The 25,437-nt window shown below is 37.2% G+C and overlaps 1 protein-coding gene across 2 annotated transcripts in view; it reads right to left on the bottom strand.

Moving 5' to 3' along the window:
* Positions 1 to 25,437, bottom strand: part of macrod2 (mono-ADP ribosylhydrolase 2) — a 576,338-nt gene that overhangs the window by 19,706 nt on the left and 531,195 nt on the right. For both annotated transcript variants that reach the window (XM_051917527.1, XM_051917528.1), the window contains 5 exons: positions 20,025 to 20,060; positions 19,251 to 19,295; positions 16,937 to 17,002; positions 12,366 to 12,461; positions 10,265 to 10,339 (listed from right to left, as the gene is read on the bottom strand). In XM_051917527.1, coding sequence (XP_051773487.1) covers positions 10,265 to 10,339; positions 12,366 to 12,461; positions 16,937 to 17,002; positions 19,251 to 19,295; positions 20,025 to 20,060 — 318 coding nt within the window. The remainder of the gene's footprint in view (positions 1 to 10,264; positions 10,340 to 12,365; positions 12,462 to 16,936; positions 17,003 to 19,250; positions 19,296 to 20,024; positions 20,061 to 25,437) is intronic.

The raw sequence follows: 25,437 nt of genomic DNA, 5'->3' as shown, positions 1-25,437 counted from the left end.
GGTAAACGCTGCACAATGGTATCACTTTTTACAACGTCAGACACATGATGGTAAATTAATATGATTAGCCTTTTGCTTGACTACATTATCAAACAGCTGCTAATAATGTGTTGCTAATGTTACACAAACCATGTTCCCGTTTACGAGTCAGAGTCAGACAGCTGCCTTCTGAAAATCAGTATCCTTAGAAATTATCTGAACACCTTAGAACGTCAGTGGAGAAAGGCATATAGTTCATCATATCATCGTAATATACATCATACACCCTCTATATTGCTAAATCTACCCAATTTTTAAAAAAATTTTTTATATCAACTGAAAAATAAACCGGGATAACCTGGCTTCTTGAGACTCTCCTACTTCAGAGCGCTCATAGTTAATGATATGCTAAAGCCCGCCGGTACGTTGACGTGATTGGTTACAAGGTAGTTTGTGACATCACAAACACCAGTGATTTCAAACCGTGTTTTTGAAACTGTCTTTAGATCACTGCAGTTTTAAAGAGAAAATACTCAGCAATGGTGTTGACTTACGAATTTGCACATGGTTTGTCTTAAAGCATATTAAAAACACCAGACAGACATATAAACAACATTAAGAACTTGATTTTCAAAACAGGGGGACTTTAATGTTTGAATATCTGGCTTCATTTTCATATTTGTGTCAAATAAAATTTTATTTTCATAGACTTAAATGAGATTTAATATTATTATTATTATCATTATTGCCAATAATAATAATAATTATTATATATTTTTTATTATTATTATTACCAACTATAACAACAACAATAATAATGATAACAATAAATTATTCTTCACAGTAAAACTGACTAAAATTATTAAATATGATGATAAAATACTAACTTAATTTCATTTATTTTATCAAATAAACACTATGTTGACTAAAACAAAAACTGAACTGAATGAACTTTGGAGCTTAGTAAGATTATTTGAGGGGCTGAAACTGCTTCTTTTAAATGAGTACCACAACATGCCACTAAGCTACAGCTCCGGGGAGGCTGCAATTGCACAAACTATGGCCGCTAAAGTGCATGTTGTTCTTGTCTTTGTGTTATTTAATCTGTCCTGCTCCAAAGCAAAGTGTGAGGACAGTTTTGGGGCAGTATGAAGACACAGTGCAAGAATATTTGCATTTATGCAGAAAATTTGGCTAATACCAGGCTCTTTCAAGGACCGCTGCGATATTTGAGCCCAGGGCAATAGCTAATTGTGCTGTGATAAGCCCTAGCCACAGGCTGACAGAAGCTCTCTGAGCTTTGCCTTCACCTCCACAATCTCCCCGGCACATAAACAGAACAAGGGAAGTCGCATTTAAACAGCCAATTAAAAAGGCAGTTGCCTCCACCTGTCTCTCCAGCATGTAAAGCCTCTATGGATGGCGGATCAGAGAAGCAACCCAACAGAGGTGCATGCAGAGGAAAGTCACAATGGAGAGAGGAAGTGTGACCTCGCTCAAGTGATTCTACTAGAAGAGGATTACTTGAGTGGTCAACATCTCCCATTTCACACAACAGGAAGATCACAATTAGGAGAGAAGTGTTGGGACTTTGAAACTATAGCTGGCTATACAACAAAACTTATAATTTGCTACATAATCATGCTGAATTTGCTACATAAAAAATGCTACATTCAAATTTGCTTGCATGCTAAACTAGCTTATACTTGAAAGCTGGCATTGTGAACTGCAAATATTGTTGACTTTTATGATAAACTGCATAAACTGCTAAATGCATTGAAGCTTAGGGTACAATCTTTTACATATGTATTCTGGGGGTGTAACGGTACATGTAATCATCCCGTACCAAATGGTACGGACGTCACGGTTCGGTTCATACAGTCACACGACGAATACAGTCAGTCACAGGTGAGCCCACACTCCAATCCAGAAGCGGGCGTGCACGGTAATGCAACGCTGTTTGCTACCAGTAAAAAGCACAGGAGAAGAAGAAGAAGAAGAGATGATCGATCGATATGTTTACATGTAATCTCTCAACCAGTGTTTCATCTGCGGAAAGATATCAATAAAACAGCTTGAGAATAATATCTCACGTAGCATTATATTTAACTCAGGCATTTAGTGTCAACAGCATGTTATTTCGCTAGAGAAATAAACTTTAGAGAGGAGCATTTTGTATATGCACTATATTAGCCTATTCATTACATTTACTTAACCTGTTAGTAATGTCTTGATTATTTATTGTGTTTAAACAAATTTGTCATGAAAACAAGTTATGACAGCCACTGTGTAAATGATTATATTTCAAAAATGAATTGAAGTAGAAAATTAAATTTATAATTAGATTTAGAAGATAATGCAAAACCTGCCTTATGTGCAATTTACATGTTTTTTTTTTTATTTTATTTTTTTTATTTGAGTGTTGATTATTATATCTAAAAATAAATAGCAACTGAATTTAATAATTTTGGGTCTGTTGTTAATTCTAACCTTTAATATTATAGTAATGTAAGTAAGAGCTCTCTATATAGTTTACAGCAGGGCTCTTCAAGTAGTTTCATTCAAGGGCCGGATTATCAAATCAAAAAGTTTAGGTGGGCCGGGGGTGGGGGGTCTTATTGGTAAAAATTATTTTATTAATTATTAGGCTTAAATGAAAATATTCTCACAATGAGACTTGGTAACCACAGGTAAAACCATACATGGCTACTCACTACCACTGTCAAATTATATTATATAATAATATGTTATATAGGCATATAAAAAACGCCTAAACACAGGTACAAACTACACCTTAACAAAGACATGAATTATATATTCCCCTACCCACCTAATAAATATATTGCAATATAAATGGCTATAACATAGTTTTCGATATAAATATTCCACATTTCCACAAACCATGGTAATTTACTACAGTTCATTCATGGTAAATGTTTGTAAGGGTGGTGATTTTGGGATTTAAAAGTCTTCTATCTTCATTCATGGCACGTTTCTCCTGTTTTCTTCATCAGTCTTGTTGGGAATGTTGAGGCTGTTTCATCCGATTTAAACTAGTTTAATCATCGAGTGATTTGTAGTTTGTAAACGAGAGGTGTGTGTCGAATTGAAATGCTTCTCACTAGATGTCGCAATGCTTTTTAATAATGGTGACCGGGAATAAACACAGCTCCTTTAAAGGGTTAGTTCACTCAAAAATGAAAATAATGTTATTTATTACTCACCCTCATGCCGTTCCACACTCGTAAGACCTTCGTTAATCTTCGGAACGCAAATTAGGATATTTCTGATAAAATCCGATGGCTCAGTGAGGCCTGCATAGCCAGCAATGACATTTCCTCTCTCAAGATCCATTAATGTACTAAAAACATATTTAAATCAGTTCATGTGAGTACAGTGGTTCAATATTAATATTATAAAGTGACGAGAATATTTTTGGTGCGCCAAAAAAAACAAAATAACGACTTATATAGTGATGGCCGATTTCAAAACACTGCTTCAGGAAGCTTCGGAGCTTTATGAATCTTTTGTGTCGAATCAGTGGTTCGGAGCGCCAAAGTCACGTGATTTCAGCAGTTTGGCGGTTTGACACGCGATCCGAATCATGATTCGACACGCTGATTCATAACGCTCCAAAGCTTCCTGAAGCAGGCCTCACTGAGCAATCGGATTTTATCAGAAATATCTTAATTTGCATTTCGAAGATTAACGAAGGTCTTACGGGTGTGGAACAGCATGAGGGTGAGTAATAAATGACATTATTTTCATTTTTGGGTGAACTAACCCTTTAAGCTTTCGTTCTGTTATCCACTGGGCCGTGGTGCGTAGTTCAAAGTAAACTAGTGAAACACATAAAACAGTGCTATTTGTTCTGTATTTGTTGTTACTGACCGAGAAACAACTACAGATGATTCAGTGACAGAGCGGTCCGAACAAATCCAAATCGTTTCAGATCATTATGCAAGCGCGTTTGGCCAATTCACGGAAAATAAAGAATCGAGACAAAAGAATGATTAATTCATGAATGGCAGGTATCGCTGGTTCAGTCGACATAAATACGGAGCACACATAGTAACTGCTGAAATATTCGCACGGAAAGTGTTTCTCAGGTCAGTCGGAGGAGCACGCATGGTACCAACAGTGCATATATAGCCCTACAGCTGCAGGCGCCACTGCAGTCACGTATCTAACCAAATTTAGCCGCAACGCCAGGAAAAGAGGTGGAGAGAGATTGGGGTGCCACGGGCCGAATGAAGATGATTGGCGGGCCACCAGTTGACGAGCCCTGGTTTAAAGCATTAGCTAAGATAGATTTTTTTTTTATTCTTTAGAAAATTTTAATAATAATTGAATTTATTTAAACACAGAGACACCTTTGTTTAAAAAAAAAAAAAACAGTTTAATAATAATAAGAAGCAATTTTATGTTTAATTTTCTCCCCCCTGCTGTACCGAACCCATATCGAACCGTGACTCCAAAACCGAGGTACATACCGAACCATCATGTTTGTGTAGTTACACCCCTAATATTTTCACATTCTGGCACAAAAACAGTGATTTTTAAAAAAAATGATTTAATGATCTAAATTAGTGTGAGAGCATTAAACGTAAGCAGACAAGTTCAAGCTAAATACAAAATAAAATAAAAACTAAAATATAAAAGACAAAAACAGTATCATCTAACTATCAATTCACCTCATTCTGTTTTTTGTTATATTATTTTATTATTGTAATCATAAACACAATGGTTTGTAGTGCAAATTTACTGCATTTACTGCATTTTGTTATTTTCCCACTGATTTACTATAGCAGCTAATGAATCGGAAAGTGCCCACACATTCACAAAAAAAAAAAAAAAAAAAAAAAAAAGCTTACTTCCATGTTGCAACATAAGGTAAATAAAAAGCAGACTTGGTTTTTAATCAGTTCATTTACATGAACTGTCTGAACAAACTGATTCAACAGAATGAATCTGACTTGCAAAAGAATGCAACAAATCCTGCAGTGCTTTGTCTCAGTACACTGCCACTCAGTGGAAAAGGCAGGTCATTACTGGAAAAGCTACACTATTATAAAACTAGCTTTGTCACGCTGCTGAAAAATAAATATAGCTGCAGGGGACAAGACTGGGGGAAAATGAGAACAGGCCACCAAATAAGAAAAAAAAAGTTGTCTGAGGATGACTAAATGATAGCAGTTGGCAAAAGCGGCTTCCTTTGTTGTTCAGTAGGATTTACTGAACTGAGAAGCTAGAAATATGCAGGGCTTCAACACAAGCAACAGATGGTCATAGAGGATACTGTTGGGTTTCTGCCTCAGGGCCACATTCACCAGGACTGGGATGGCATCACTATCGCAGTCTCGAAAACTTGGCCGCAATCAATAGTTAATACACAAGGAACAAAAACCCAGCAGATCCAAACCCGGGCAACGTTACATGGAGATTCCTACGGGTGTAGCTTGCAGAAGTAAACAAATAAATAAGTGAGCATATCACTTAAATAAACAATGATTTCTTTTGATGATTTCCTGAGTGAATAGAAATTCTTTTTGGAGAGGCAGAAGAATGGGTACGAGAATGGGTACGAGAATGGGTGCCGTGTGATCTCACTACGGAGGATGTGAGAAAGGAAATGATGAATATTGACTGATATCCAAGAGTTAAGCTGGCAAACTACTCCATTTTAGCCTCACCATGACATCCGACAGAAAACAAAGGGTTGAAGAGAGTAAAAGAACAAGTAAAAAAAAAGTGTCCAAAATGAAACAAATCTGAACTGTCTTCCTCTCGCTGAGAAACACTGATTGCCCACTGTGCTCGAGAACGAGAGACAACGGGAGCGAAAGCCTGTTCTGCCTCTCTTTCCATTTTGTCTTCTCTCAAGTTTTTTTTCCCCCTCACACAACATTGGCTTCAATGGTCTCAAAACAGATCTGAAACTACTACACAAACTAACTTAGCTACACAAGCTCGATTTCATGTGACTCCAGAACAATATAGCAGCAATAAAGCAACTCTTTATGAGCTCCATAAATAATAACACTTCAAGTTCAATTGAACAGATATATGAAGGTCACTCTATCAAGTATATACACAGTAATGTGTTTGCCAAGCATTTGCATTCACATTTGTGATAGGGATGTCTCAGTACAAATTTTGCTTAATATGACACTTTATCAATATTAAATACATATGAAAAATTATTTGTATATAATAGGGGTGTAACAATTTATCGTGTCACAATATATCGCAATACAAAAATGCAACATGTATCATGGATAGTGACAATATGTATAGTGTATGATTCAACTTTAGTTTTAGTGTCAGTACTACAATAAACTACTATATATGGGTGAAGTGAATAACACTGATTATCTCTTCATCACGGCACCTGTTAGTGTAATATAAGCTAGCAAGTGAACATTTTGTCCTCAAAGTTGATGTGTTAGAAGCAGGAAAAATGGGCAAGCGTAAGGATTTGTGCGAGTTTGACAAGGGCCAAATTGTGATGGCTAGACGACTGGGTCAGAGCATCTCCAAAACTGCAGCTCTTGTGGGGTGTTCCCGGTCTGCAGTGGTCAGTATCTATCAAAAGTGGTCCAAGAAAGGAACAGTGGTGAACCGGCGACAGGGTCATGGGCGGCCAAAGCTCACTGATGCACGTGGGGAGCGAAGGCTGGCCCGTGTGGTCCGACAGACGGGCTACTGTAGCTCAGATTGCTCATGAAGTTAATGCTGGTTCTGATAGAAAGGTGTCAGAATACACAGTGCATCACAGTTTGTTGTTTGGGGCTGCATAGTCGCAGACCAGTCAGGGTGCCCATGCTGACCCCTGTCCACCGCCGAAAGCGCCAACAGTGGGCATGTGAGCATCAGAACTGGACCACGGAGCAATGGAAGAAGGTGGCCTAGTCTGATGAATCATGTTTTCTTTAACATCACGTGGATGGCCGGGTGCGTGTGCGTCGTTTAACTGCGGAAAACATGGCACCAGGATGCACTATGGGAAGAAGGTAAGCCGGTGGAGGCAGTGTGATGCTTTGGACAATCTTCTGCTGGGAAACCTTGGGTCCTGCCATCCATGTGGATGTTACTTTGACATGTACCACCTACCTAAGCATTGTTGCAGACCATGTACATCCTTTCATCCTGGCTGTGGCCTCTTTTAGCAGGATAATGAGCCCTGCCACAAAGCAAAAATGGTTCAGGAATGGTTTGAGGAGCACAACAACGAGTTTGAGGTGTTGACTTGGCCTCCAAATTCCCCAGATCTCAATCCAATTGAGCATCTGTGGGATGTGCTGAACAAACAAGTCCGATCCATGGAGGCCCCACCTCGCAACTTACAGGAATTAAAGGATCTGCTGCTAACATCTTGGTGCCAGATACCACAGCACACCTTCAGGGGTCTAGTGGAGTCCATGCCTTGATGGGTTAGGGCTGTTTTGGCAGCGAAAGGGGGACCAACACAATATTAGGAAGGTGGTCATAATGTTATGCCTGATCGGTGTGTATATATATATATATAATGTATAATAATGCAATGGGGGAATATTTGTGGGTCCTGATAATGCCAAATGTTTTGTGTTAGCAAAAAGTGGCCTACATTATTTTAAATATATCTAGTCAGTTACAGAGTGCAAGCATATTAGTCTAAAATAATTCTGTATTTTCAGCTTCAGAATCATGAATATTTTTATTCTCGTGTCACCTTGTCCTGTGCATATCAGCACCAAGTCCAAGCCTATTCATTTCCACCCCCAATATAATACCAAATTTAGCATTTTAATCAACACTTCATTTTTTGTTAACCTTTTACCATATGTCTTGGAGTATCGCAATAATATCGTATTGTGAGTTCAGTATCGTGATATTATTGAATCATGAAATGAGGGTATCGTTACACACCTAGTATATAACAACCAACAAACAATGGACTCCAGTTACAAACAGAAAAAACTGAAGCAAAAAGCCAGGCCTGTACAATCAATAAAAAATTCCCCTTTAAGTGCTGATTAAAGCATAAGTTGTATTATTGAGTATATTTCAATTTTGTTTATGGTGCTTAAGCATCATCATTTTACACTCAAAAAAATCTTAAGTAGCAAATGCGATAAGCATGGTTGGTAATTGGGTTCATTAATTTTTACTAACTATTACTATAAACTATAACTATAATTAACTATAAAATATACACTTTAAGTGAGTAACATGACAAAGATGCACTACAGTTTTCTCAATGTACTAAATAAGTACACATATAAATGTAGTAAGACTTATTGTATATATTATTTTCTTATCTTCTTATTTTATTTTATATTAGGCAAAATAAGGCATAATTAATTATAACCAATATTATATCACAATTTGAATACATTCAAATCAACTACAACTTCCACCCTCTTTATCGACTGATACACCAGCACATCTCTTGTTTGTGGCCTTACAGCTTTGCCCTACACACAAAACACAAACTCTCTTTCTCCCACCAGTCCTAAACAGACAGAAGCAACTGACACAGCAAAAGGGATTCTTAAGCTTTCCAAAAACAACATCTTCTTAAGATGACTTACACCGATCTAAGATCCACCTGCTCTCCAACCATCATGTGCGACATGCTGTTGATTCACATTATCACTGCAATATCATATTTAATCAGGCAAAATAAGTCTTGCGATTTGCAAGATGTAATCAAAAAATGACATGCAGAAACAGGCCAAACCTCAGTTGGTGCGACAGAGTGAAAACCCCCTCCTTCATCAGGCAGACAGTGAGAGATGAGGAGACAAACTCTGATTGGATTCAGAGTCACTGAGGCTCAGCAGCCGTTGCAGTAAATCTCACCTGCATACAGGCGAAGAGGCGATATCGACTCCCACCGCAGGAGCCGCAATCCACCACGGCCGAAAAAACGCCCTCCATTAGCAAAGCCAGACTTATTCATAGGTGCCTTCAGGCTAAGAGAACTTTATTTAATTTATGAATCTTTCGCAAAGTTATCAAATCAATCACACAGGGCCTGTTCAGGGGAAAGGCATGTGAACAAGTTGGACGTGAGATTCACTTCGAATACAATTTCAAAAAGTACAAGTACTAAAAGTCTAGGTACTTTACTGAGCAAACAATTTTATGTTTTTAATATTGATACAGACAACAAAACAAACAAGCATTTCGAGCTGAGGGCTCCTTATTTGTGATACTGGTTTCAATGTAAGTCAGTCATTTAGTAGATGCTTTTATTCAGAACCCATGCCCATGCTAACACGTGCAACCATTAGACTTCATAAGTTACACAAGCCGACACACCTGCTTAAAATTGGCAGCAGTGCCCTAATGACCATGTGCCAAAAGCATTCAGAAACACTCGACTGAGGTGTTATGGAAGGCTGTTTGTGTGTGAACGTGACCGTGTGTTTGTTAAAAGCACCGTATGGTGAGGTGACGTGCTTGGCTTTATCCTCTTAAATATGTTGTATCGATCTCACCTTCTCCGTGTTTAACATCTGGTACTGGCGTGTTTGTGTAAGTGTGTGTGCGTTTCTGTGTGTATTAGTCTGTCGCTTGTGTCTAAATGGGAATCGTTACCCATTATCTGTGTACATAACACTTTAATTAAGTTTCGTGTGCACAAATAGTGGGCATAATTAAATGAATGTGTGAACATGTTGAATGTGTAAACATCTATACCACTGTTTGTGTCCGGTTATGTATAATTCCGCTTTCTATAAAGACATAATCTTGCACTTTCACTTACCATGAACAGGGTATAAAATAAGGATGTATTTTTTTCAACAAATGGTCAGTGAAAGAAATTCTTATCATTCAAAAACAGAATGATAAGATAATTAAACAAATAACATAATTAACCAAATATATAATTAAATGTAATAAAATAATAAAGAAATAAAATATAATAATATAATATATTATTATATTTTATTAATATATATATATATATAAAAAAAAAAATATATATATATATATATATATATATATATATATATATATATATATATATATATATATTACATTACATTACTGTCTCACAGTATGGGGTAGTTTCGGTCCAATATCCTTTTAATTAATTAAAGAAATATATATATATATATATATATATATATACATTATAATTTATAAAACATCTCTAATAGTTCTTACAACAAAAAACACGGGATTTGGCCTCTAAAGATTTAAAGAAAGAAACGGGACATGTGATAAGTCCACATGAAATGCGCCATGTACATCTCTTTCTCTTTCTTGAATTAGGTGATGATACTGGTCTTACCTTCCATCTGTTTTCCCGCTTCATCAGTCTGGCCTGTTGGCATCTTCTTTCCTGGGCTATCCTCTTTCTCGCCCCCTTGACAGAATGAGACAGATTAACATATTAACAGATAAAAAAAAAAACAATACTAATCCAATAACATTGTCCTTTCCAACTTGCTCACTTCTCAAAAAGCTCCATTCATAATTCATCCAGTTCAGAATTACCGTCCCTTTATTTCCTCATTCAAATCCGGCAGCCGGTGAGATTACAGTTATCATTTTTAATAATGGGGCTCTGAGACAAATTTGAAGCCCTGCCCTCGAGAGTGAGGGGAGGACAGCCTCATCTGAGGCTAAGTAATCGATCAAGGAAATGGCAAAAGGAGAGAGCGGGCCTTGATGATGCTCATCTGTTGCCTAAGGTGGCACACACACACACACACACACACACACACACACACACGCACGCACGCACGCACATGCACACATACATGGCATATTTAAGTGCATTAGACTACTTGATCTCCTGTATGAAACTTAGAACATTAAAAACACGACAGCTGTTTCTGCTGCCCTTTAGTACTGCTTCAAACGGCTGACAGCTTTTTGACAGCGTATACCTGTGAGAAAACACTACACTGTGTTTTTGTTTTCAGCTTTAAGTTGTCTGCATTTAACAAGGCTGTGTGGTCACAGATAGCAGGCTTGTATTAAGACGTCAGCGCTTTGTGTTTGGCGAGTTTTAAAAAAAAAAAACGGTTAAATGCACAAAATGTCAGATTTGAAAACCTGTAATGGCTTTACTAATAGGATTTTCATGACAAATTGAGAGATTAGGAAATTCCTTGGCATTCAAGCTGCAAACCAGCCATCCCAGCAGACTCTTTTCAGAACATTTGAATTTCAACAAGTATTTGAAGTGCATAGAAAACAATCAATCAATACACAATCAAAAAAAAAAAAAAAAAAAAGAGAGAGGGACAAAATCAGCTGTCACACCTTTGATGACAAGAATAGAGCTTTCCAAGCTCTCAGTTCCTTTACAGGAAGCCAGTAAGGACTTTGGAGGGCTGCTGAATGTCATTATGAATGCAGTTACATTAGAAGTTCACATCAAACAGCATTTAAAAAAAAAAAAGACTTCACTTTAAGCATTTTTTAACAAATCATTTTAAATTATAAAACAACAGATATATAGTCTTCAAAATTGAGATAAAACATACTTGGACAATTTCCAGAATTCAGACTTACTGGAAAATGTCCATAACGTGATGACCTATACCTTTAGTTACTCTGATTTTCTTTTTCTTTTTATTGACTAAATACCAGCTGGTAAAAAGAAAAGTCAATGTTTGAGAAAAGGACAATCATTTGTTTGCAGACACCACAAGATTTAATATTTTGTATCTAATGATCTTTATTTTTTTTAATGGCCTAAGTGTGCTAATAAGTTATAGGCCACTGTACTGCCGTTCCCATTAACATAATTTCTTCATAAAGTGAACAAATCACGCTCTATCCATTAGACATTCATAGACTTTTGTCATTATGAACTAATTTAATTTACCAACTCTTCAACTTTCCTTTGATCAGTGTTGTTATGGTTATCAAGTCGCACATGCCAGAAAACTTTCTGCATCTAATTAAACTTTCAGTGAATTTTGAGCAATTTCACTTGTAACTATCTATAAATCATTACTGGTCTTATCAGTGAGAGGAATAACCAGATCCACAATATAAAAACCTTAGGCAATGTTGTAGAAGAGTAGCAGATACAATGTTGGAGCCATTATTAGTATGCACAACTATCAGATTTTACCAGTCACGCTAATCATTATATATAGATGCTTTGATTATCAACATTTAAGTCAGTGTTTATACTTTTCAGAGGAATAAAACTACAAATGGCTAATTTATAATCATCTCCTGCTATTAATCTGGATAATATAAAGTAGTATATCATAAAATATATGCCACCTTTAACTCTCCATAGTTTTATGTCTGTCTATGCCTTTTTTTGTCTTATAAATAAGCTCTTATTTTCTGTAATCTGTATGTATTGACATGTTTCTACTACATCCTGTGGGGAAAAGCAGTATGTGAATGATGTGTAATCTCACCTGCAACTTGTGGATCATCTCCCTTGTCTTCTTTCTTCTCCTTCTCTTTTTCTCTCTCAGGTTCAGGTTTCTTCTTTGCTGTTGGACTCACCTCCACTAAAAGACAAACACATAAATAACATGTATCAGTGAAATATATGTAGAAATGTCAATATCAATAAAAAAGAGAACACACTACAGAGTCTGAAACAAAAGAAATATGAACAATATCACAGAGTATTGAGTTATTTATATGGGGTAATACATCATGGGTTATTACTAACTAACTCAATATGTCCTACTTCCAGTTGAACACAACAGTCACTCAAGTACTCAAGAATTATTGTGTTTTCCTATTATTATCAAAACATTTGCTGGATTTCTGTTATTAGCATTCTACTGTCACACAAACTACATTATTACACATTTTAAAGGTGCGCTCACGGCATTTCGGAATTACTGTAACGATTCTGACTGTAAAAAGCCTTCACATGCTTGTAGAACCTGTAATTTCAATGTGTAAACTCGTAATTTTCTGAGAGCTACGACTTGTACCACATGGCCGCTGTACCACCTGACCACAGCAGATTTAATGTGTGTTCGACTTGAAGCGACGCCTGTGCAGACTGATCGGTGTATGACATCAAAGTACCACGAGAGTGATTTGAAAGCATACAGAGCTTTATTTACATAATTACGACATAGTGTGAATGCAGTATTATATAGTATTGACATCTTTACAGTGAGAAACCAAGTCAGTGTGGAAACTGAATGCAAATGTTCAGTCCTTCACCCTCTCTCTCATTCAAGGAATTGCTGTAGGCGTTTAATTGATCAGGGATGGCTGAGAAAACTCCCAGCATCTGGGAGACGGAGACCCTTTCTCTGGTACTCGACTGGATGCAGCAGATGTTCTTCACTCTCTGTGTGTGTGTGTGTTTTGTGGATTTGTATGTATGGCACTGATCATGGCTTAAGCCACTGATTAAGTCCATGTCCTTTCAGGTGCACTCAGGGTTTGAACATGAGAATGTGAGTGTATGATCTGCGTCTGTGTGTGAGTTACTTAAGGAATGAGGATTAAGCCTTGCATTAGAGGTGGTGTCTTATGGGTGGTTGCTATGGGAATCAAACCCATTTGGCTAGCTTGTTGACACTTGATAAAGATTACATTGGTTTGAAATTAATTAGAAACTGACCAGAATTGACATCGTTCAATGAACTTTACTCAAGTTAACTGTCACTTTAGTGGGCTTTAGTCTGCTTTTAGTGGGCAGGACTGCATTAAAAATGTGTTTGTTATTAAAAGAGGTGCATCTTCTGTTGTGTGGAGACAGATCCAATTTCCATTTTAACAAATTAAGTATGAGAGCCAAAAACACTCCACATTCAGCAGTCCTTTTAACATAAAAGCAAAAAGTAGCAAGAAAAATTGTTACAGTGATTTTACCAAAATGAAAAGTGTTCATAGGAGTGTTCTTAAACCATTAAAAAAAATAATTAAACTTGACAAGAAACACAATAAAATTTGTTAAAAATATTGTCATTTTAGGGTTTCTTCAGTTACTTTGATATTATTTTTGTTCTTAATAATAGAGGTTTTTTTTTTTAACCAATAAGAGATAGTTTTTTTATGAATTAGACTAAAATTCTAAAGTTTGAGGTCAGCAAGATTTTCAATGTTTCTGAAAAAAGATTCTTATGTTCACCAAGGCTGAATTTATTTAATCAAAAATACAGTAAAACAGTAATATTATGAAATATTATTACATTTTAAAATTGTTTTTTATTTTAATATAATTTTAAAAAAATGGCAAAGCTGAATTTTTAACAGCCGTAACTCTAGTCTTTAGTGTCACATGATCCTTCAGAAAATATTTTGGTAACACTTCAGTATAGGGAACACATATAAACTATTAACTAGGACTTTTCCCTCAATAAACTCCTAATTTAGTGCTTATTAATAGTTAGTAAGGTAGTTGTTAAGTTTAAGTATTGGGCAGGATTAAGAATGTAGAATAAGGTCATGCAGAATAAGGCATTAATATGTGCTTTATAAGTACTAATAAACAGCCAATATTCTAGTAATATGCATGCTAATAAGCAACTAGTTAAAAGACCCTAAAAATAAAGTGTTACCAATATTTAATTCAGAAATATGGTGATTTGCTGCTCAAGAAACATTTAATATTATTATTAATGTTGTTGTGCTGCTTTTTTATCCAGGATTCTTTGATGACTAGGACGAATTTTGGAACAACTTAAAATTCTTCACTTACACTGTAAAAAATTAAAGTTGAGAAAACTTTAAAGTTTAAAGGCAGGAACACACCAAGCCAACAGTCGGCCGTTGGGCAGTTTTTGTTCGTCGGCCGACTAAGTTTTCTCAGTGTGTTTCGCACCGTCAGCTGAAATTGGTCCTCGTTTGCTTTTCTTCGGCCGATTCGACATGTTGAATCAGCGTCGGAGCTCTCTGATCACTCTGATTGGCTGTTCAGCTACTGCCACCTGCTGGTACGGAAAGGCATTTCACCTTATGCAGGCGCAGAACGGACGTGCTACTTGGCCGCTGGCTGTCAAGCATCGGTTTGGTGTGTCAGGGCAACTTTGGACCCAGGTGCTGCCGACGTGAGCCAACCCCGCAGTCTGCTTTCGTCGCCACTAGTTCGTCGGCGTCGGCTTGGTGTGTTCCTGCCTTAAGGCAACCAGCTGGAGGAGATTTTGGAGTTTTCTTAACTTGTTGTTGTATAACAAGTTCAATTTACAACAAGTTGAGAGAACTCAAAAATCTCCTGCAGTTGGTTGCCTTAAACTTTTAAGTTTTCTCAACTTTTGATTTTTTACAGTGTACATTTGATCAATTTAATGCATTCTTGCTGAAGTATTAAACGTATTAAAAGTTTAAAAAAAAACTGACTTTACTGACCTGAAATTTTTGCATTGTAGTGTAACCAATAATTTTTTAGCCAATAAAATAATATTATACTACAATTTTAATCTTTATTTGAACAGCCAACGTATCAAATAAAAACAAATGGTTACAGCTCAAGGCCCCTTGGGCTTAGGTTTTTTTCATGTTTTATATTCAAACAACAAATAACAAATGTGATGTATAAGCTAGCAAATCACTATACTCACTAAAATGGCTGAGGAGTGTGCAATAAGATTTAATAACTGTGTACATTTTGGGATGAAATATTGGTGCACCAGCTCTCAGATTAACTTGATGAGTTCTAAATTATGGTTTTAATGGCGGGGAAATAGGCGACCCATTGCTTAAGACCGAGCGGTATTAAGCCGCCACTTTGGAGTGAACTGGAGCAGCTGTTTCAGCCTAATGCCTTTAATTTGTGTTTAGGTCTCTCTCCATCCCATCTCACCCCTCTCTCTCTTTTAAAAGGGATGGAGAGTCAGAGTATCCATCTGTGCGGTTCCAGCTAACACCTGTGTCTGCTCTGGAGTGGGATACAAGGCCGCAAAAGACATCAATTTTGCCCTCGCCCACACACACATACACACTACATCAGATGAAAGACACAAAACAGGATTTAATGCACACGTGTCCACCCTGACTCCATCTGCGTGGAAAGCGTTTGAAGTCGCAGTTCAGAGGGACACAGACATGCGTTCACATAATCAATGGAGGAGTGGGAAGTGTGTGGGGTAGTTTGGCTGTTTGTGTGAGGCTCATATCGCACCACCTGGGCAATATGGTGCCCTTGAGGCCATCGTCCTTCACTTACAGAAACCGAGACTCATGCAGCGTCCAACAGGAAAGTAAGACTTATATCACCCACACACACACTCGTAACTGCAGCTCTAATAACCAGCCGCCCAAGGACTCTTGATCACACTGCACCCAAGAGTCCAGATTGTTCACTTTATTGCTAATTTTTTAAGCGAATCTTTTTCTGTGGTGTGGGAAAGCAGATTTTCGCATTTCAAACCCAAGATGTCAAGACTGTTTTATTATTTACTGTCAGGTCAGTGGTGCAGGTTTTATTTGAATATGAAAATGATATTTACCTCATTTTAAACCACAGGAGGTAACAAACATTGTGGGTAGGGCTGCGCAATATATCACATTTACTGAAATATTGCACATATGCGTATTGTGAAAGGTGTGAGCTGGTTATGTCATTTTTTGTTTTTAAATGCACTTAAAATATTCACCTGAAACACACTTTATAATTTTTCATTATTGTGTTGCATATTGTTTTTTTTTCTTCTTTTCTTTTTTTTTGCAGCCCTAGTTGTGGGTATAAAACAGATACAGTTTCTTTTTCGATCAGAGAAAGGAGATTAAGATATATAGAATAGATAGATTAAAATAGAAAACAGTTGTTTTAAATTGTAACCGTTTTTTTTTACTGTATTTTGGATCAAATAAATGAAGTAAACATAAAAGAATTCTTTCAAAACCATTAAAAATCTTACCAACACCAAACATTTTAATCAGTAGTGTATACTAATACATTTTTAATATGTTATTCATAGACTAAAATCGAAACCGGGGGAACATTTGAGCCAAAGTTTTTGCTTGAATTACAACCAAAGCTGGAGCAGGAGTTGGGAGCAGGCAGATATGTTACCTTTATGGTCTTCCTTTGCAGACGTTTTGTCCTCCTGGACCATGGTTTCGTCATCACGGCTGTCAGCTTAGAAAACAAACAAACATGATATTATCCCAAGAGACCCACATGCACCTTAGAATGACACAAACAGACACCAAGGCAGAGACAACAATATGGGTGCTATTAATTTTCAAGATAAATTGTTTATTTTCGCATGCTTGGTTTGCTTTTCCTGCTGAAATGAGATGTATTCAGGTAGGGTATGAATTTTACTCTTGAGGTTGTATGTAAAACAGCTCCTGTATGGAGGTAACTCTTTATCAGTAGAATTTGATGCTGTTTGCACACACCTATTGCACACACCTTTCTTTTTAATAGTCAACTTATTTTCGGATCATCAGTCATCAAGCTCAGTAAACGAAGATGTACCCTAATTTCACCAAGTCATCATGTTTTTAGGCCATTTGAAGTTTGATTTTGACGTGACAAAGTGGTGATATCTAAGTGGGTGAGATGTTTACTTACTTTTTAATTAGTCTTCCCATTAACACCATAATTTTGTTAACTCAGACTGATTCGCAAATGTGGAACATGCACGAAAAGAAGTGGCGGGATTTATCACACAAACCAATCGTATCCAACTATAAGCAATCATATCCAATCATAGTGCAATAGAGGCATTGCCTCCTCTCATGTGACTTTTCATTTTCATTTACCCTCCACCAAACCCACCGCATACTTTAGGGAGTCTGTTAAAACTCAATGGGCTCAAGAGAGGCAAGAAAGACACAGCCTCCCACTGTAACTTTACCCGTGGGTGTGGCTGTTGGACAGTGTTACTTTAGAAAACAGGTGATTTATACATGTTTTAATATCAAATTTTTCTAATTGCACTGTTTTATTTTTGTAATATGGATTATTTTCTCATCCAATTTTTTTTTGAAGAGGCCTCCTTGGAGGAAATTATTCCAATAATACACACAAAATACATAGAAACATTGATTCACAAAAGTGGAAAAACCAGACAGAGGTGTCTTTACATGCTGGTCTGCACTCATAGGGGAATGATTCATGCGTCGCAGGTGCTCGGTACTCAGGTAAATTCAGATTTAGCCTCTGTTTCTGCATCTCCAGCTCCGTCTCACCTGGTCTTAAAAACCTCACTTCTCCAGGGAACACAATTGCAAGTATCTTTGGCTCTTTGGGTTCGGTCCAAGCAGAACATTCGCTTTGCCTCCTCTGCCTGGCGAGACTACTATTAAAAATGCTCATAGCTACAGTCCTCAATGCTGGTAGAGGGAAAAGTGAATCAAAAGTTGGCAATAAGGATGTCAAAAACACTGGTACTTTGGTACCAAATCGATACTCCCAACTCAAAACAAAACAGCGGCTTATGAGTGTGCAAATGCGATTCAGAGCTCTGCAGTCAAAGTGACATTAAGTGCAAGCTCAACATTAGCCATGCAGAGACAAGCTGTGGCTGGTTTTGTCCTCAGGGTTTGAACGTAAAGTTTCTATCACGCTACATGAATACCCAGAGGGAGTCGGGCCAGCGCCTCTGAGAGTATGTGTGTGTGTACAAGCGATCTGGTGAATCATTTCAGCATGTGCAGTGGTGTGTGTCTGTCGGTGCACATGTTCTGATGTCTGTCTGTGTACGTTCGTGTGGATTGGAGCGAGGTGTCTCATTAAACAGATGCACCCCCAAACACACACATACACGCACACAAGCGTCACGGTAATAACTGTATCTGACAGCCGCTCTCCCTGTCCGTAATGAGACAAGTTCAAGGACAACAGAGCCAATCCAGATCCTTCAGTGAATGGGTACAGCGTGACACGTGAAGCGTAAAGACTGTGGAGAGACCCAGTGAATTTTCTCGCTCACTAACATGCAGACTGCATGTGTTTGGGGGGGATCTATGCATACTGAACCACACAGCCAGATCTAGTTTGCATATTTACTGATTCTTATTGTTCTTGACTACTGGATATTACAAAACATCAGGGAGTATATAGTGGTCTGAAAAGTAAACTTTTGGAAAATTAAATATATATATGTTATAAATATGAATGAATATCAGACATCAAACCAAATGGCATCTGCAAACAAATGGTTCAAGGCTTTTTTTTTTTCACAACTAACTTAACCTTTCAGAGCCATTTTTGGATGTGTCAAGTGAAGCATAAAGTGTCCAAATATTTAAAATAATTTCATAATTTTGAATAGTTTAAGGGTTAATGACAACTTTGTGAGCGTCATCCCATTGGTGCTCAGTGGATCTTGTAATCCAGACTAAAATTTAAGAAGAAAAAGAGAATGAAGAAAAACCTTCTGGCTTCTGGCTATCCATCGTCTCATCAACATGGGATTCCTCTGAAATCAAAAAAGAAAAAAAACTTAATGACAAGATTTGTGTCTTTCTTCTTAAATCCCCTTCTTAAAAAACAACAAGCAAGAAAAATCTTTTTCTGGTCCTTTCATCACACTGCAGTGGCTAATCCTATATTAAAGATGAGAGGATGATTGTTATCTAATCACTCCTGCTGCTGGCAAGCAGAAATGAAACCACAAATTCATCTGTGAAGAGGAACAGGAAAGATTCCAGCTGATGTTTGATTATCAAACAAGTCTTTTTCTTAATGGATAAATGAGGATGAGAAACTTTGGTGTGATTTTGATATTAAAATTAGATTTTACAGTATCACAGATTATTTAATCCCATATTCAATGGGACAAAATTTCTAACTAATTAAACTCATGATGCTGTTTGGTTCTGGTTCAGGCATTAAATTTGTTCTGAATCGAACAAACCAATCAGCAAGTAAAATAAATCATGAAGTTCAGACAAATTTCTGTTGCTCCTAAGTTGCAGTGACAAAATGATAACATAAGCTAAATACTAGGATAACAAGGCACAGGTACATTTTTAATGTGACGTGTCTTTCAGAAGAGACAAGCACTGAAGTAAATATGCAGATCTGCTCTTCTTGCTTGTAAACAATAACTACTCAGAAATGATTCTGGCTTGGGTTTTTGTACAAGGTCAATGCCAGGAGAAACAAAATCCCTTTAGCTATAAATGATCATACATGAAAGGCCTACCTGTCTGGCTCATCATAATTTCATCTTCCTTTTCATCTAAAAAAAAAAAAAAAAAAAGATCAGTCAGAGATAAAGACAGATGTATTTACTATAAACATACATGCTACTGAAATTATTGTCACAAACAAAACAACACACAAAACAAAACAAGAAAAAAACAAAACAAAAATTTAGAAAAACAGACAAAACAAAACAGAATCAAACAAAAACAATCTAAACACAATCTAAGCAAAACAAAGAAAAAAAAAGAAAAAAAACAAGCAGAAAAAAGCAAAACAAAACAAAACAGAATAAAAAATTAAACAACAGAAAATCTAAACAAAACACAAAAACAAAAAACACAACAAAAACAAGGGGGAAAAAAAACAACCAAAACAGAACAAAAAAAGAATATAACTCACATGCACACACACACAAAATACTACTACAGTATCATAACCCCAGTACATCGATGGGCATGTTAAAATGCTATTTGGCATATTTATCTTCCCTCAAGATCCTTGATAAAGTAGTCCACACATTTGTCTCGAGGAACGCTGCACTGCTATGGTCATGTTTTACATTAAATATTTATAATAGTTCTGGCATCGCTGCACTAATTTTGCACTTTATGAATATCTCTAGACTCTACCGAGTGCAGTCCCAACGGACAGCTAAATACATCTCAGCAAACCCCACACAAAACTCCCATGAGCCCACTGCAGTGCGTCCCATGGGGTTACATGAAAGCATTTATCCCAGGTGGGTTCAATTTTGTCACTTTAATTTTAGTCACTTTAGTCCTCTAAACTTGGCATCTCCTTCTACCTCTCTCCTCTCTTCAAGTGAAGTCCTGATACTCTCCCATATTTTTTCTTTCTTTAACCCAGATAGGGTCTGAGATGAATTGGAAAATGAACACCCTGACACAAATGATCTGCTGTGCTTGACAATGACCATTACACTACTGACATAATTGGCATTTTTAACAAGCTGGTGTGAGAAGCAATTTTCTAATGTCTGAGCAATTTGTTTTCTCACCACATGCTCTTAAAAAAAAAAAGAAGAAGAAAGAAAACAAACACAATATGCCAAAAGATATGGCAGACCTTCATAAAAGGTACTGTGATTTGTTGTTAGCTTTGCCTCTAGTGGTGCTGTCAATCAAACGCTGCTTCACACCCACTGGAACTTCTAGACTTCATACTCAATATTGATAAACCAATAACTGCAGATTATGATGTAGTGACATTTTATTCATTTAGAGGGCAAAGGTCTTTTCTCCAAAGGCTGGAGCTCAATGTTTTGCCCTCCATATGAATTATTATGTAGGAGGAGGTTAGTCCCCCTGTGGACTGTATGGTTAATAGTACTTTGAGGACATAACTTAAAAGCTGCCTGCACAGGAAGGAAGGAAGGTATTAAGGCATATTCAAATAAACGTTAACCCACTATCCTGTGCATGGGGTTAAGGCATAGCATCCTCTTCTTGCTAAAAAGGATGACATGCACCATTGTCTTTGATGGTATTCTTGTGAGGAACCTGAAGATAAATTGGATCCTGAAATACTAAGATGATAAATCTTCTCAGTTTCAATGTGAGGTCACATGGTCACTATGTACACCAGTGAGGGATGTTGTGTATAACCTGGAGAGAAAGCCAAATTATTCTGAGAGACGAGAGCTGAAATGAGTCATGCATGCTTTCACGATGGCCTCTTTCACATGGGAAGCACTTAAAGCAAAGTACGCAAAGTTAAAGTAGTTAAAGGTGAAAGATTTAGAAGTTTCAAAATATGAGTAAGCTATTTTCTTGATTTTAAAATTACATCAGCAGTTTTATTATCTTAGCCTGCAAGAGAAACACTGAAACAACCCAGTATAGAGTAATCACATCCATCAAAAATGACTTCTTGTCTATTATACATCCAATCACAAAAACTAAGGCGAGCAAAGACATGAAGCCTGAGTACAAACTTTGGAGGGACAGAAAGGATACTTGAGGCTGTGAAAATGAGCATTTGGTGTTGTTAGTTTATGATTTTATGAGGCTAATATGCTGAATAAGGATATGAACCTCAATGCAGCAACCCAGCAGTGAGTCATTCCACCAGCAGATGGCAGTAGTGTAACAGAGTTCAAATGACAGCCACGCACTCATACACATGCACAAATAAATGCACACGTTCAGGAGGAGGACGCTCGCTTGCATACAAGCTGAAGTGCTTCTGTGAGCTATCTAGAAAATATTTCTAATACCATACATTTACAGTCACATTACTATGGATCTGTAATCATACGGAATCGAATAGCAAAAGACTCAGAGCACTTCCTACTTTCACACGGTGGGGAATTCTCCTTCCTGTCAGTTAGGCCCTCTGAACACAGTTCATGGTGAAGAAAACCGGCACCATGAAAAATGTATGAGACATGAGAGAGAAAGGTGAGTGAGAGTGTCACAATCAACAGATGCTGCTCAGCGGCCTAGAATCTACCTTCTGTGTGTGTGTGTGTGTGTGTGTGTGTGTGTGTGTGTGTGTGTGTGTGTGTGTGTGTGTGTTGGCTTCCACTTTTAAGAGCTGCACGTATCTCATGCGGTGCAGAGTCTTTTGATTCAGTGTCTCGCTCTCTGCCAGGGTCGGAGCTTAACGGCCGTGTTTCCAGCTGTGCAAAACTGTGGACTTGGAGACACTTGAGCCACTATCTACAATATACAATTGTAAAGCCGCCCACCCTCTATATGAATGCATCACTGAAGCTTCCTGTCACTTGACCCCTCCCGCTCTGTATTTCTTCCCATCCTCTTGTTGTGTTTTCTTCCCCTACTATTTCATTGCCTCTCACACACATATTTTATCTTTCTTTCTGTCAAACACATTTGGTTAATATATTTTTTTGTTTGTTTTGTTTTGGGTTTTTTTTATTGCCAAAACATTTGCAATGTGTGTGCAATAAGAAATGATGTAAAATATGTTAAAATGTTAAAATATGTAAAATATGGTAAAATAATAATAATAGTGCAAATGGGGTAAAAAGCAATAAAAAATATGAAAAATACAAGTGATGCAAAAAAAAAAAAAAAAAAGTAGCAGCACTGAATTTTAATAAAAGACAAAATATTTATTGCGGCTTACTTGTGTGCAATAAAAATAGTGGAAAATTTATATTATATATTATATTATATTTTAATTTATATTATATTTTAAAACAAAATTACAATAGAGTAAAAAGAAATAAAAAATTAAAATACAAACATTAGATAAAAACAACTTCATTTAAGTAAAATAAACTTAATGTTTTTGAATTGACAAGGTTATCAAATTTTGGGAGTAAATAAAAAAAAAAACATGCAAAAAAGAAATAAAATATAATTAGTTTTTTTTAACAGTGTGGAGATTTTAAACAGATTTTTATTAGGCTACTGATATGCTGGATTCTTTATCTCACATGAGGGTACATTATTTTAAACATATTTTTCAAAAATGTTATTCATTTCTTCAGGGGTAAATCTTTTTTTAATGAGGGAATAATACAGAGAGTACCTTAAAGACTTAATTTAAAGGTGAAAGGGTTAGTTCACCCAAAAATGAAAATCATGTCATTTATTACTCACCCGTAAGACCTTCGTTCATTTTCAGAACACAGATTAAGATATTTTTGATGAAATCCGATGGCTCAGTGAGGTCTCTATTGCCAGCAATGTCACTGAACCTCTCAAGATCCAGAAAGATCTACTAAAGACATTTTTAAAACAGTTCATGTGACTACAGTGGTTCAACCTTAATATTATGAAGCGTTATTTTCGTGAAGTCGTTATTTGGATTTTTTGGCGCACAAAAAGTATTCTCGTCGCTTTATAATATTAAGGTTGAACCACTGTAGTCACATGAACTGTTTTAAATATGTCTTTAGTAGCTTTCTGGATCTTGAGAGGTGCAGTGACATCGCTGGCAATAGAGACTTCACTGAGCCATCGGATTTCATCAAAAATATCTTAATTTGTGTTCTGAAAATGAACGAAGGTCTTACGAGTGTGGAACAACATGAGGGTGAGTAATAAATGACAATTTTTATTTTTGGGTGAACTAACTCTTTAAGCTAAAAGAGAATAAGACTAAAATTGTTATGAACATAAGTTTATTGATGTAGATATTATGCCTTACATCCCTTTCTTTCCTCCACAGACAGACGTCTCCACACTCTCTTTTTCTCTCCCTCTCCAAACATGCCCCCTCTGCCTTCTACATCTGCTGAGTACACAGTTAACAGCTCGACCTGATGCTCCGCGTCCTGATTTGCCCATCTAACCTGTCACCTCCTAATCTCTGAAATGCGGCATGACACACACGCTAAACACACACTCACCTCAAAGGCCATCTGAAAAGCTATCCAGAGGCGCTAAAATGCTCAGTCCGGTTCTCTGAACAATCCTTCTCATTTCTCTGCACACCGATCCCCCTATGTATGGATTTCATGTGGATTACATCACAAATCACTTTATCCCCAAGAACTCTGTCAAGAAGTCTAGTCTCTCCACCCAAGCAGCTCGTCGGCTCTCTTAGGCCACAACCCGGCGCTGATAGGTCGGATCGAACGGATCGCCGCCGCCGTGCTTCTGCGTGTCTTCACTAACTGAGACTAAATCCGCCAGCTAATGCCCTCGGAAACCCTTTCAGTTTATCTGTCTCACAACCAGAAAGAAGAACCTCTGAGATTCACATATTCTTTTGCTGTGAAGGAAGGCAAGTGGGAGCTTATCTGGAATAAGTTACTGTTTTCCTTTACACTCCTCACAGGTAACCCGTTGAGGAACACGGAGAGAGTTCCAGATCAGTGCTTTCGGGGCCAGTTGTCCCCTGAGCATGTGAATGTATGAAGTGCTGCTTTAGGGAGAACAGCACTAATGTTTCTCTGTCATTAACGGGCTGTCTAAAAGGCCCTCTTGCTCTAACCTCAGTTAGAGAGCATCCCCTCAGGGAGAGTACTGAATGTGTAATACAAAGCAATATCCCACCATGGCTGTATATCAACTTCCTCTGTTCATGAAAAACAAAGTTGCGGCCGGCGGGAATCCAATAGGCGAGTCGTAGCTGCAAGCTCTGGCACTAGGAAAAGCTCATTTTCCATGAATCAAAAAATGATTTCAAAAACATATTTAATGTGCCGCCGCACCTTGTTCTCTGAGTGACGCCGCATTAAAGCTAGTGCATTTGATGTTGGCGACAGCACTAGAGGAGGACGGCTGTGGCTAACACCTGTGGATAAATCATAGACTATGCTGCTTTAACACGCTTTGTTCTGCTCCTCACTGCCTTGTAACAAACGCTGTTGTTTGAGCTTAGCTTCTGCAGAGATAGCTTTAATACTGACGCCATCCTGTGAAGGTTAAACAAGAGGGTTTGTGACTGGATTAGTTCCCATTAAGATAAGAGTT

This window comes from Ctenopharyngodon idella, chromosome 13 (assembly GCF_019924925.1).
Source record: "Ctenopharyngodon idella isolate HZGC_01 chromosome 13, HZGC01, whole genome shotgun sequence".
Classification (NCBI taxonomy): domain Eukaryota; kingdom Metazoa; phylum Chordata; class Actinopteri; order Cypriniformes; family Xenocyprididae; genus Ctenopharyngodon; species Ctenopharyngodon idella.
This window is presented reverse-complemented; position numbering and strand designations above follow the sequence as displayed.